The sequence below is a fragment of the Pediculus humanus genome, genomic scaffold (assembly GCF_000006295.1).
Source record: "Pediculus humanus corporis 1103172108322 genomic scaffold, whole genome shotgun sequence".
In the NCBI taxonomy this organism is placed as follows: Eukaryota; Metazoa; Arthropoda; class Insecta; order Psocodea; family Pediculidae; genus Pediculus; species Pediculus humanus.
In genome coordinates, this window is record NW_002987891.1 from 664,859 (window position 1) to 679,209 (window position 14,351).

General features: G+C 30.1%; 5 protein-coding genes across 5 annotated transcripts; 3 read left to right on the plus strand and 2 right to left on the minus strand.

Annotated features, from left to right (window-relative positions):
• Positions 1-1,389: 1,389 nt before the first annotated feature.
• On the plus strand, positions 1,390-2,795 carry Phum_PHUM616120 (uncharacterized protein; the record flags this gene model as incomplete). Its single annotated transcript, XM_002433128.1, has 3 exons — positions 1,390-2,440; positions 2,482-2,594; positions 2,685-2,795. The coding sequence occupies 3 exons, from the start codon at positions 1,390-1,392 to the stop codon at positions 2,793-2,795; spliced, it is 1,275 nt and encodes a 424-aa protein (XP_002433173.1).
• A 1,662-nt stretch (positions 2,796-4,457) lies between these two features.
• Positions 4,458-5,353, minus strand: Phum_PHUM616130 (Negative elongation factor E, putative; the record flags this gene model as incomplete). The annotated part of the gene is made up of 2 exons (XM_002433129.1): positions 4,458-4,701; positions 4,776-5,353. The coding sequence occupies 2 exons, from the start codon at positions 5,351-5,353 to the stop codon at positions 4,458-4,460; spliced, it is 822 nt and encodes a 273-aa protein (XP_002433174.1).
• A 395-nt stretch (positions 5,354-5,748) lies between these two features.
• Phum_PHUM616140 (1,2-dihydroxy-3-keto-5-methylthiopentene dioxygenase, putative) lies at positions 5,749-7,685 on the plus strand (the record flags this gene model as incomplete). The annotated part of the gene is made up of 3 exons (XM_002433130.1): positions 5,749-5,871; positions 5,955-6,254; positions 7,566-7,685. 3 exons carry the CDS (start codon positions 5,749-5,751, stop codon positions 7,683-7,685), a joined length of 543 nt encoding a protein of 180 aa, XP_002433175.1.
• On the minus strand, positions 7,063-7,395 carry Phum_PHUM616150 (uncharacterized protein; the record flags this gene model as incomplete). Its single annotated transcript, XM_002433131.1, has 1 exon — positions 7,063-7,395. The coding sequence occupies one exon, from the start codon at positions 7,393-7,395 to the stop codon at positions 7,063-7,065; it is 333 nt and encodes a 110-aa protein (XP_002433176.1).
• Positions 7,686-11,995: 4,310 nt separating the features above from the next.
• On the plus strand, positions 11,996-13,252 carry Phum_PHUM616160 (uncharacterized protein; the record flags this gene model as incomplete). Its single annotated transcript, XM_002433132.1, has 2 exons — positions 11,996-12,039; positions 12,253-13,252. The coding sequence occupies 2 exons, from the start codon at positions 11,996-11,998 to the stop codon at positions 13,250-13,252; spliced, it is 1,044 nt and encodes a 347-aa protein (XP_002433177.1).
• Between the last annotated feature and the right edge of the window lie 1,099 nt (positions 13,253-14,351).

Sequence of the window (14,351 nt, forward strand, 5' to 3'; positions counted from 1 at the left end):
AATGAAAAACTTTAGTTAGTAGAAAGAAACCCTAAAGAAAAAATTAACTCTTTCCCTTCTTCTTTCTCTCTCTCACTCTCTCTCTTTCTCTCTCTCTCTCCCTCTCTCTCTCTCTCCCTCTCATTCTCTCTCTCTCTGTCTCTCTCTCTCTCTCTCGTTTTCTTAAAAAGCATTTTTCGAAAAATTTGTTTTTCTTTTTTAAAAATTCGAAACGAATTTTTCTGCCCCCCTTCCCCCAAAATTTTGTAAAATTTAAAAAAAATTGGGGTTTTACCTTAAAATAAAATAAAAAGGGAAAGGAAAAGGAAAAGGAAATAACCCCTTATTTTAACCCTTCCCTCTCACATCCTTTCCTTTTTCCCCCCTACCCCCCTCCCCGTCCACTTTTTTCTTTTTTACAGATGTTACCATTTTTAATTAAAATTTTTATCATTATTATTATTATTATCATCGTTATTATTATTGTAAAGTTTTTTTTTTTTTTTTGTGAGGTTTTTCCAAGTAAAACATTTGTTTGAATTTCAAAGAGCAAATGCGTAAAAAAAAAAAAGAAAAAAAAGAAAATGGTTACGTCATTCATTTTCCGGGTGTGTGCGATGGCGGTGACGTCGGTGGCGGTTTCGGCGGTTTTTTTTTTTTTTTTTTTTTGTAACAGGTTCGCACGAATTTTAAAACGAATCGAAAAACCGCCGCGTGGGCGGAAGGATTCCCCCCAATCCCCCATTTTTAAAATTATTTATTCATATTAAATCCCCTTAAGGACTCTTACGGATGTAAGGATTATGATCGTACGACCGAACGACAATTTTTCATTGGTGACGTCATCGTAATCATCATTATTATTTTTCCCTTCTCGTTCGAGATGAGCATTTACAGCATCCCAATTATAATTTCTTAACTTGATCTCTCGAGAAATTTCTCTCCGGTGGTTTTTATTACTGTCCTCTCCATTATTATTATTATTATTATTATTAATTAACTTTTCGATTCTTGTCGGTTGCGGCCATTTTCTTTCAAATCCCCTTGAAATTTTTAACTTAAAGTTAATTGGCGTGAATATTTTTACGGTACCTTAGCGAGATGAAAAACGGCGGTGAACGTTGATCATGACAAAAAATTATATTACGAGTCATTTAAAATTTCCAGGTTTTGATTTGGTAACGATATTATTATTATTATTATTATCATCATCGTTCCGGAACGGTTTCTATTGGCGCGGTACCTCTTCTGGTACCTGAATACATTTCCTATTGTTCGATCCCCACTGCAATCGCATATTGGATTTGTTTGCTGTCGTCGTATAAAACCTGACGGTTTGTTTATTTTCCAGGTTTTTGGTTGTTCGGAGTACAAACGATATTCTCATCAACATCATGCGTTTCTTTTCCTATGGACCTGACGGAAGCTGGTCTTCCGGAAAACAAAACACAAAACGTCGATGATTTTATCAACTTGCGCGACGGCGTCGATAATTCTAGTCAAGCGAATAGAGAACACGTGGATGATCCTCCGGGAAATTCGTCGATGACGGAAAATCCCGTGCCGTTGACGGAGACGACGATAGATGGGAATTTAAATTCGACGGGAATCGGAGAATTCGAAGATAGAATGGAAACGGTGTCCGACGAAGAAGAATTACTACAGGGACCGGAAGACGAAGATGGATTTTCCGGAAGGACTTTGGACTCGAATTTTCAATATCCGATAAAAAAATTCAACAAGTATTCGACGTCCAAGTATGGAAAAGTCAAAATCAAGTCGAAACCTTACGAGAACAACAGTAATGGAGAACTCCCTGGAGAAAAAAAATACGAAGCTTTGAAAGTTGTCGAAGAAAAAGTAAACATAAACATATCGATTGCGGATAATGCAGATGGAGGAGGGGGAGGAGAAGGAGGAATCGCCGTTTCGGAATCGACAGAATCGCCAAATGCGTCGTCATCGGCGGTGGCAACGCCGACGTCGGCGTCGTCGTCATCAACATACGAAAATTTTATTCATGTCGATGTAAACAACGAAACGGGGATTTTGGGTCACGCAAACGTCACCAACTCTGAAGACTCTGGAACGAAAAACGAAAATTTTACGGTTGCGACGTCATCGTCGTCATCGTCATCGCCGTCGTCGACGGTCGGTTTTTTTAACTTTACGGATTTTTTAAACGTGGAAGACAATGAAAAAGACGACGTGGAAGAATTCAAAAACGAGAGTCTCGTCATCGAGAACAAGGTAGAGGAAAGCGTGATTCAAAGGTCGGCCGTCGTCGAACCTTTTCTGCTTAAGAACAGAGTGGCGGCGGCGACGTCGTCAAAAAATTTCGAATTCGATGACGAAACCGGTTTGAACGCAGGTTCGGTCACCGGTATAACTTTGGGGATTTTGGTCATTTTTGCACTTTTCGGTACGTTACCCCTTTTGGTGCATTGGGTGTGTCCTCCTGGTGACTTTTCTCCTGACAAAATAATTTTTTTCTTATTCCAGGAGCCATTTCTTTTGTTTTCTACCGGAGAAGGTACCTGAACAAACCTCAAGTCCTTCACGATAAATGTAGCAATTTAGATTCGAGCGGATACATCGATGACACGTCCCTAAGGGTAAGCGACGCGGAACGATTTTTTTTTTTTTTTTTTTTTTGTCTAAAACCACGTCAGTTATTTATTATTATTATTATTATTATTTTAAAGGAAAATTCAGAAGAAATGTACAGTTTGGACAACGATTCGTTTCTCAATAGTTTGGAAGCGATGACGATACAAAATTACTGGACGGAAAGTGTCAAACACACGAAATTGTAAAAAAAAAAAAAATTTTAACGAAAATATAATTTTTATTTTTTCGATTAATCGATCGATCGATCGATCGATCTATCGAAGGTCGTCGTCGATTCGCATATACCAAAGCCCACCACCACAAAAACAGTAACAAAAAGAACAACAATTTTATTTTTAATATTTAGTTTGTAGATATTTATGTACATAATAATTTTAACTGTAATAATAATGATAAGAAATAAATGAAATTTTATTTAATGAACACGAATATGTCGTTTAATTAATTTTTTCAATTTCTAGAATTTTCCATGTTAAAATTTTTGGCGCGCGCGCGCGCGCGGGTAAATTTCAAATTTTAAATTAACATCCGTTCCAAATGAACTCCTTTTAATCGTAATTTATACTTTTTCTTTTTTTTTTCTTTATAATATTAAATTACCATCCAAATAGATAAATTATTAAAATATTTCCTGTAATTGAAACCAAATCAATTTTCTTTTTTTTTATTAAAAAAAAAATTTTAATGACGTCATTGATTTTTCTTATTTTTTGAAATTAACGACTTTTCGTTCTTTCATTTGAAAACCCGCCATTTTCTTTTTGTTGTTTTTTCTCGAACAACGTCTCACTCGGGTTTTTGCTGTTATTGTTGTTGTTTTTAGTAGTTAATAATAAAATAAGTTATTTACTTTTTATCGAGAAATAAAGAAAAACGTTTTTTTTAAATAATTTATATGTTATTTGTTTAAAAAGAATGATAATAATAAGTAAAATATTAAAAAAAATTAGGTTAATCGTTTGTGTTAATGGCGGTACATTAAATGCAAAACCTTGATTTAATTTTATTAATAATTACAAGTTAGTGCGATAATTATTATTATTATTATTATTTACAATTGAGGACGTTAATTTTTTTGTGTTTGTGCAATATATAAATTTTATTCTAATTTAATTTTATTCAGTAGTGATTTTATTTCAAATTTTTCTCTTCAAGCAGCTTCTCAAAAGCAAGTAATAATAATAATAATAATATTGACATGTAAGTAAGTACATTTTTTTTTAATTTGATTGTAATAATCAAACAAATAAAATGCAAAAATCATTTTCTATTGATTTCTTCAATTTCGAAAAAAGTTTAAAATGAATGTAAAAAGGTATAAAAGGTATAAAAGACATAATTATTAATAAATTGTATCGATATTTTTTATTTGTTTAAAAAAATTTACTTAACAAAATCTATTTTAACATTGTATTATAAATTTTTATTTTGTTTTTACAATAATTTATTTACAATAGAGTTTATTACAATACCAATTAAAGTTTATTTGTGTTAATGAAAATAAATAAATTTAATACAAAAAAGAAAAACTTTTACTCGAGTGTGTGTGTGTGTGTGTGATTGAAATATGAGATATTTATTCAACTGGTAAGATTGAAACTTTAAAAATAGTTACAATTAAAATATGTAAAACATAATCACATGATAATTAAACATAAGTAAATAATTTGATTTGTATTATATTTTGAGTAGAAAGTCAATTAAGGTAATACTCATTGAGCAAAAGAACGATTTGTGTGAATGTTGATTAAAATATTTGAAATTGGTAATTCTTTAAATATGTCTACTGAGTGAGGTTGTCTCTCATAAATGTTTATATGGATGATTTGAGGGTTGAAATTTAATAACTATGAAAATAAATCTTCTTCATAAACGATAACATCTCTTTTGTCTTTGTGATTTCCTTTTTGAGAATGACTTGCTGCTATTGTGGACCAAGTCGACGATGAACTGGCATCATTGATTGCTTCTACAACAGGTTGCCTTCTTGCTAATGAAACTTTTAATTGAACTCCTGAGACCATGCTGCCATCCATTTCATTAATTGCTCTTTCGGCAGCATCCATTTTGTCGAATGTTACAAAACCTCGACTAATGAAAAAAGATTATTTGGGTTAATTTGATTCATTTGTTATGAAAAATTTGTTAAATTTTAGCAAACTTACTTTTTTTCTATTTCCATTGATACATTTACTATATTTCCCATACCCTGAAATGTTTTTCTTAATAAATCTTCAGTTATTTTATAACCTGAAACGAATATTGTGTTTCCTTGTCTCGGTTTATCAGGTTTTCCCTGTTCTTTTTGTTTATCCCCCAAACCTCTTTCTTCTCTATCTCTAGCAGATACAAAACTGTCATATAAATTTTTCACTTTGGGCCTACTTTCTGTTTCGGGGGCTTCCTCTGGTTGAGTTGCAGAAAATGGTTGATATCCACTTACAGTTCTTTCAACACCTGATAATTTTCTTTCTAAACCCATGGGTCTTTTAAATCCCGCTTGTTCGGGACGTCGAGGTGTTTTTGATGTTGTTATGGCACCTGATTTAACAAGTTTTTTGGCTCTTTCTTTAGCATCTCTTCCCTCGGCAGGTCTTTTGGGTAAAATTGTTTGCTTTTCAGGCTCTGGTTTAGGGGCTTTTAAAGACTGTAACGCTTTTTTCTTTTTTTTTAATTTTGTATATTTCGCCTGGAGCATTAACTCTTCCTCCGTTAGGTTTGAAGGAAAATGTAAATAAACCATGGTAAAAAAAATTTTTTTGATCAAATAGTCAATAAACAGTATTTTAATAAATCTCTAATTGAAAACGGTTACCGCCATTGTATTTCTAAACGAATTTACTCGTGCCACGTTAAATTTAATTATTACTTTTTGGCTTCGTCTTTTGCCACGACCATGTTATCTGTGCAGTACTGCAATAACTTTTTTATCACTATTTGATAATATCTTAATAAATATTTAACCAAAAGTTTTTAGTTTGATGTTTTTAAAAACAGTATTAGTCAATTGGTTTTTTTTTTTTGTTGATACACTTTATATTCAGTAGCAATATATCTATTTTTTGAACAAGGACATATTTGTTTTTTTTTTTTTTTTTGTAAATTTTAAAATATTTTACATTTTAAAACAACAAAACAATGGTTCAAGCATGGTACATGGACAATTCAACAGAAGATCAAAGATTACAACATCACAGAACTCCTCCAAAATTTATCGATATGAATGAATTGTTTAAAAGAACAGGTGTCGAATACTTTAAAGTAAGTCATTAACATTTTATCTGCATATTTTTTTTTTTTTATTTAACTTCATTTATGTCTAATGAATTTAATTTAACCTCTAGGTCAATGAAAAAGATCCAGTAAATGATGATTTGTTAATAAAATTAAAAAAAGAAAGATGCTATTCGTATGAAGATGAAATCACATGCTCAGAACAGTGCCTTCCAAACTACCATGAAAAATTAAAAAATTTTTTTACAGAACATTTGCATACAGATGAAGAAATCAGACTTGTTCTAGAAGGTTCAGGATATTTTGATGTCAGAGATCCTAGCGATGAATGGATCAGAATATTTGTTCAACCGGGTGATATGATTATTATCCCATCCGGGATTTATCACAGATTCACATTAGATGATAAGGTAAGATGAAAATCTTAATTCATCATTTAATACCTGTAAAATGTGTATTGAAAAAATTTTCCCAACTAAGAAAAGGAATATTTTATTAATTTTAATGATTTATATCGAAAAATCGACAAATTATTCATTTTAAAAAAATGACCTCTAATTAAAGAAATGAGTCACATTTTCTACTCGAGCCACTTTAGATAATTTTAATTAATTGTTTACACCCTAAAATGTTATCAAAACATCATGTGATGTTGATAAAAATTTAAATGTTTTTCTCTAACAGACACCATTAATTCCTTTATCGATTTAAACAAAAATTTTGAACACACAAATTTAACATTAAAACTTAACATTTGTTGTACCATGAAAACCTATGATAATAAATGAAAATTATAATTAGGAAAGGAAATATATACACACATATACACATAAATATGTATATTTCTGATAGATTTAACAGCAAAAAAAAAAATACAATTAATTTATATATAATACAAAAAAAATATTTAATAATTACGATTCATCATTATTAATTAAAATTTAAATAAATGGAAACATTTTCTCATTTTTTTTGTTAACAAGAGTTGTGTTTGCGAAACATAAATGAAAAATACTGTGAATGAAACATGTAGTTGTCGCCTACACTTATTTTATTTAAACAAATAGTCTTGTTTAAAATTTATAAATGTTTACTTTCAATCGTATATTTGGAATTATTAATGTGAATGATTTTTCCTTTTCGTTTCTTACAGAAAGATATTTTAGTATGAATTGTCACTTAATTATAAGCCTGAGGTTTTTTTCTTTCCGACATTTTCTATCTCATCAATACCCATATTATTAAAAATACAATGAATGAAAAAAGTAAAAGGTATAGAATGTAATAATTGTGTGAGCCTTTTCCCAATCTTACAACTCGATTTATGGTTTTACTTAAAAAACCACCCGACCTTTCGAAATCTTCTTCTAATCCACTCAGGAACTTGTTGTGCTCTTTAACTTCATGTCCTAAATCGATTGTTAACGATTTTAACATGTGTACTTTGTCGCCCAATGCCTCTGTTAATTCTTCGTTTTGCTCCTCGATAGCATTGGTTCTGTCGCTATTAGGCAAAGGTTGGTAAACGTGGTTGTTAAAGGTTCTTCTCATGTTTGATGACATGTAAAACGAAAGAGAAGAATTATTCTAACAATTCTCTGCAAAATAAAAAAACAAAACAAACAAATTATTACTTTTGTTAAATTTACAGATAATTAAATATTTGATATTTTAAATATTAGCGACATGACAAAGTAATTTTAAAAAAATTTTTTTTTTAGAACTACATCAAAGCGAAAAGATACTTTATCGGAGAACCTGTTTGGACTCCCCACAACAGACCAGCTGATAACATGCCATGCAGACAAGAATATTTGGGAAAACTTTTAAAAGGATTTTAAATAAAAAAAAAGGAACTAAAACGAAACTGGGAAAAGCTAAAGTAAAATTTTAATTATTGCATAGAATTGTTTAAATAAATAAATAAAAATAAGCAATAAAATAAACAATTACTTGTTATTATGTAAGGTTTGAACACATATATATATATATACTTAAAGGCTTAATCATTAAGATAATGATAATAAAATTGTATTTTTTAATCTTTTTTTTTCTGTTTTTATATATAAATAATTTTAATATATTTTCAATTTAATAAGTAAAAAAGAAACAAATTTTTTTTTTTTTTTTTTTTTTAGATATTTACCGATTGATTGATTGATTGAATATTATCTACGATGTTTTATAAACTATTTATCGCCATTATTAATTATTTCTATTAAATAAGTAAAAAAAAAAAAAAAAAATTTAGAAATAACATAACTGTTTTCATTTACAAATAATAATAATAATAATAATGTTATTATGGGAATGACGTGGAGGACATGTTGTGATATTACAATTCGTCGTTGGACAACCTGATAAATTTTAACAGTTTGGCAAACATAACAAGAAAAAATTTTTCTAGTTCCTGAGGAAAATCAAGGTAGTTTTTTTAAATTTTATTTTATCATTTTTTTTTGATATTTATTCATTCTTTTTGATAATCATTTGTTATAAATACGCGTTAAGGTACCAGATAGGTACATTTATCATTTTCCAATTGATATTATTTAAATGATATGTTTTAATTTCGAAAATATTCGATTTGAAATTGACGATATCGAACCGTGTGAAAATTATAGGTACATAATTATGAATACCTTGATCATTTCTATTTAAAATAATTATGTAATTATTTTTTTTAAATGGATTTTAAAACAATTTTTCTTTCTTATTGTCATATCTAAAAATAAATCAATCGTAGAGGATGAGAAAAAAATTTTATCGGTTTATACCATCGGGGGAGTTTAATATAAAATCGTCTCGGATTTTTTAAATATTTTTCTTAATTTACTTTTAAATATTTAATTTATTATTATTATTGTATAATACTGTAAATGTATAAAAGGGTGAGAGGTCATTTAAAGTTAAAATGTTAAAAATCAACATTAACAGTTATGGGTAAAAAATTGATTTTCACAAAAAAAAAAAAATTATGGATCTCTAATGCGTCTAAAAATAGAATTTAAAATTTAACGATTCTTTCAATGAATTTCATCTCAACCTTATTATTATTATTATTATTATTATTATTTATAAATTAATCGATTAATTTATGATAAATATTATTAAATAAGTTTAAATCATATCGAATTTTATTGTAAAATACAAACTTTTGTAATTTTTTAACGAATTGGAAATTGATACATGTATTAAAAAAATCAATTCGGTTTTTTTTTGTTTAGCAAAATTTTATTTTACGATTTCAAATAGGTTTTTAGTTAGTAAAACTATTAAATTGTTTTTTCAGGTTGTCAAAACTTAGGTTGTTTCACGTTTAAAAGAAAATTTTTTAAAAGGAGAAATTTTCATAAAGTTTATCTATTGAAAAATGCTCACATTGTGGTACGTTATACTCGGTTGGAAAGAATACAAGTAAGTCATATGCAAAAAAATTATTTATAATTAGAGATATGTAAGTACAAACATTTCACAATCGATCATACCTGATAGCAAATTAAAAAAAAAAAGGAAATATTAATTATTGATCGATTAGAAGAAAGAATTATCGAAGACAGTTACGATTGCCTTGCAAAATTTTTTTTTCGGTTTTTAATTTAGAAACCACAGTCATATTGAATAAATTATTATTATGGGTTAATCGAAAAAAAGGTTGTTAAAAGGCTTTATCGAAGGTTTTTAGTTCGTTCTGCCATGTTAAAGTCATCTTTATCGATTTTCATTCGAAATAATTTCCATTCTATAACATTGCATCATAATATTATTGCAATTGTGAGAATGAACTTTGACCTTGAAAATAAGATTCACATTTGTTTTCTTTTAGATATCTAATGATTTACAACACAATGCAATTTTTTTTTTTTTTTCCTTTTTTTACCTTTGAAAAAGGAAAATTTTTTATGATAATGTTCTTGCGAAAAGGTTTCCCTTTTCTTCTTCTTTTTTGTATTATCGAATAGCCTTTATTTGTCTAAACGTTTTTGTTTGTTTGTTTGTTTGTTTTCGGTATGGAAATATGATTGCATTCTTTTTTTTTTTTCAATTGTAATTGTTGTTTGTTGTACAATGCATGGTCAAACATAATCTCGATTTAAATTTGTAATTTTTTTTGAATTGTCGAAAAAAGGAATTTTAGGTTGTCACATGTATGATAAACAAAGTTTAAATTTCATTTTAAAATTTTTCTCTGGTTGTTTTTTTACTTTAAAAGTTGATTCTGTTATTATTTTATGGTTCATATTATTATTATTATTATCAAAAACTTCAATTTTTTATAAATTTACAGTAAATGATAAGAAAAAGTTTTCTTATCTCGTACTGTATCCCTATTTTTATTATTATTTATTTAAATTTGTCAATTGAATGTGTGTGATAATACAGTACACGCTTTCACTTATCTGTTGCGGTCCTTATCACTTTTATTAGTAGTTTTTATGGGTTTTCGTTTTTTATGATGAATCGAAATCGAATCGAATTCGAGTTTTGATTCGATTAAAATATCTCGATGAAATCGCGATTATTTTTGATCTTAAATAATTTTTATTTTTTTATTAAAATCATTGGGCAAACTGAATTCGGTACTGAATTGTTTTATTTTTCTAAGGTCTTTTCAATATTGCATAGAAAGGAGTAGAGAGAGAGAGAGAGAGAAACCGAGAGAGAGAGAGAAAGAGAAAGAGAGAAAAAAAACAATACTTTTGCCAAAAAAAAATTAAAAATTATTGTTTAAAATAAAACGAGCCTGGGGATTTTATTATTATTATTATTATTATTATAAATAAACTTTTGGTATTTTTAAAATCATTTTCTTCTATTCGAAATTGGTAAAAAGTTTTGATTGTTGTTTGTTTGTTTGTTTGTTTGTTTGTTTTGGGAAACTCGTACTCACTCATTAAATATTTTTTAAAAAAAAGTTTAAGAAAAAGAAAATTTTCATTAAATAAATGTAAACACTTTTTTTTTTACCTGCGATTCTAGGTTGCGATGTTAGGTTTCTGTTAATGAAATCAGGTTTAAAAAATTCGAAACCGGAAACTGCCGCCATATTTATTTATTTTTGTTTGTTTTCTTACTTCATTAAGTAGTCATCGAAGAATCGTCGTATGAGACAAATGTTGGAAAAGGTTGTGTGTGGGTGCGTGTGCCTGCTTACCGAAATTTGTCGAAAATAACCCCCACCCCCACCCCCGGATTAACGTCATTTCCGTTTTTTTTCCTTTCCACCCTCACCATTTTTGGTTAGGATAGGATTGAGGTTTGGGTTCGGTCGAGATGGAATTTAAAAAAAAAAAAAAACATTTTTTTTTTTTTATTCCGGTTGGTTGATCGATGACATTTAACGTCTTCTGCTGTTGCTGCTGTTGTTGTTGTTGTTGCTGCTGTAATTATATAACCGTAAAAACCAGAAAACATAAAAATGCTAAGGTCTCGGCCAAATCTATTTTTATCCTTTCTTTCTTTTTTTCTTTTTAAATTCCATTTTTAAATAAGTTTTCTTTTCGTTATATAAATTTTCTTTTTTTTTCCCCCTTCCCTCCCCTCTTCCCCCCAAACCCCGTCACGAAACGTTTCGAGTTATTTTATTATAGTCAATTATTTTTAGGAAAATTAATAACAATTTTTTTTTTAATTTTCTTACATTATTTACCTTCAATTTCGAAATAATAATTTTCATCATCATCATTATTATTATTATTATTATTATTATTATTATTATTATTATTATTATTATTATTATTATTATTATTGTATTTTAAGGCTTGTATTATATTATAAATTTAAAGGAAAATTCGTTTCGGTTGTTTATTTATATTTTATTGTTTTCGAATGGGGGGTTTGTTTGTTTTTCGTTTTTAACAAAAGAAAAAAGAAAAGTTTCGAAAAATGAAAATCGAGCCAAAGGAATCCAAAAAAAAAAAAAAAAAAGCAGAAGGAAAAATTTGCGATTTGTTACATAAAATGAGATTAAAGCCAAACAAAATTAAAAATAATTTTTTTTTGGGGGGGGGAGGGGGGTTTCGGTTTGGTTTTGCTCTTGTCACTTTTGTTTTTTTTTTTTTTTTTTTTTTAAGAGAGAGATAGAGGGGGAGGGAGGGGGAGGAAAATTTAATTACATTTTATTATGTTTATATTTTTTGGATGTTTTCCAATGCACACGTGGAATCTTCTAGATGTTATTTTAACTGCCAAAAGGTTGCAGCTTTGAAAATAAAAAAATAATTTTTTTTTTTTATTTATTTTGATTTTGTTTTTTGGTTTTTTATTATCATTATTATTATTATTATTATTTTATTAATTTAATTTAATTTGTTTTTAATTTTTATTAATTTATTTTTTTAATTTATTTTTTATTTGTTTTAATTTGTTTTTTTTTTTTTTTTTGTTTTTTTTTTTTTATTTTTGCAGCAAACCTTTTGTTAAGCGCGATCAAAAGGAACAATCCGGGGATCCGAAAAAAAAGCCAGATTTAATACCTCACAAGGGTGGTGATGGATCACCGGGTGCGGGTCAAAAATTTCCCGAACTTCCCAAAACGTTAGAGGCGAGTTTGAGGCCGGAAGTGCCCAGAGTACAGCCGGAACCGTTGAAACCGGCGAGTTTGCCCAAAGACATACCGAAATCGAATTCGGGGGATGCTACAAAATCAAATTTACCATCCAAGGCTCCGTCGGAATCGAACAAAGGTTCGGATTTTCCGTCGGCGAAATTCATGTCCAAAGTCCCGGAGAGACCGAATTTACCGGATTTGCCGAAATTTTCACCGAATCGAAACGAATCTCCCAAAACTCCCGACTCGCCCAAATTGCAAGAACTCCCCAAAGTCGTGCCCAAAATCCCCGAACCGACGAGTTTTTCACCCAAAACTCCGGATCTACCCAAAATTCCATCGGATCCTTTTAAAACGACGACTCCGAAAACGACGACTCCCGACTCTCCGAAGGATGTCAATTTGTCGAATAATTCAAAAATCGCCGACAGCGTGCCTAATTTCATGCCCGCGAGAAGACCGGAATCCGTGATGCCGAATTTTCCACCCTCGGGAAAGAATCCCGTGCCGCCGACGAGTCAAGAATTTCCGCTTCCCCCCTATTTGCCCGGAGTTCCGGGAAATCAAAAAACACCCACGGAAAGGGGTGACGAATTGTTTGGGCTTGGAAAAAATCAAAATATGAAAAGTCCCAGCAAACCGTTCGGAGACCTGAGAGATTTATCATACTCGAAATCGGAATTCCCGGAAAGTCCCGTCGAACAGTCGAGTGCCAAGAAAATCGGAGATGCTCTTTCTCAAAAAATGCCCAAAAAATACAGCGAAGTCTTGAATCCGGATTCATTAGAATCGAGCGACGTTGACGAAGACGACGAGGAAGTCGATGATGACGATGAAGAAGAAGAAGAAGAAGATTAAAATTTTAACCGAAAAATTCGCGCACGCGCACACCCAAAGTGTAAGGTTTGCTCAAAGGTTTCGGTTTTTTTTTCTTTCGGATTGCGACCGAGGGAGATATACCCAATGTCGAGGATACCCGAATGACTGGATATCTCTTATCACATACTCTATGACCATAGAGTACCCTACCATATTCGTCCCCGTACGTGCCTTTCATACCTTATTAACCCAAACGTAGTATGGTTTACTTTAGGAATGTGTAAAATTACACTAAAAATTCGTGCGTTTTCTATTGATTGTCGTCGTCGTCGTGGTTGTGGTTGTTGTTGTTGTTGTTGTCGTTGTCGTTTCGATTGTTTGCACGCGAAATTAAAAAAAAAAAATGCAAAAATGAAGAACAAACGAAAATAGTCGATTTAATATAAAATATTTAACCTGCGTGATGATCCCAAATGTTTTCTTTTATTTTTTTTTTTCATTTACGTAAATTTTTATTAGTTGATAAGTTTTTTATTATTATTATTATTATTATTATTATTATTATTAACTTTTGTTATTAAAGTTTTTTTTTCCTCCGCCCCCGCCCCCGCCTCCCCTCGCCCCCCTTACGTAAAAAAAAAAAAATTTCGATTTGTTTTAAACGTAATTAATAGCTTTATTATTATTATTATTATTATTATTATTTGGTCGTGGGGTTGTTTTGAAATATGTTTTTCGCAAACGTTGTTATTTCCTGTCACCTGATGCCCTCCCCCTCTTCCCCTCCCCCGATCGCCAATAAACAGGCAGGCAGGTAGGCAGGTTGTAGGCGAGCAAGCAGGCACACGCGAAGGACTTTTTGTTTGTTCGTTTGTTTGTTTGTTTGTTTAGGGTTAACGTATTATTAACCTGGCATCGAATTCGATTCCATCCATTCATCACGGATTTGGCATCGTTTCCGTTTTTCGTTTTTGGCTTTTCTTCCGTGGAGGGGGAGTGGGAGTGGGGAGGTGAGGGTAAGGGGGGGAAAGAAATGACTTGTTGATTTAAACTGTTTAAGATATTTTTCGTAACCTTTCCCGATGACTACGTCCCCTTGAATTTTTTTTTGATAAAAAAAAAATAAAAAAAAATGGCG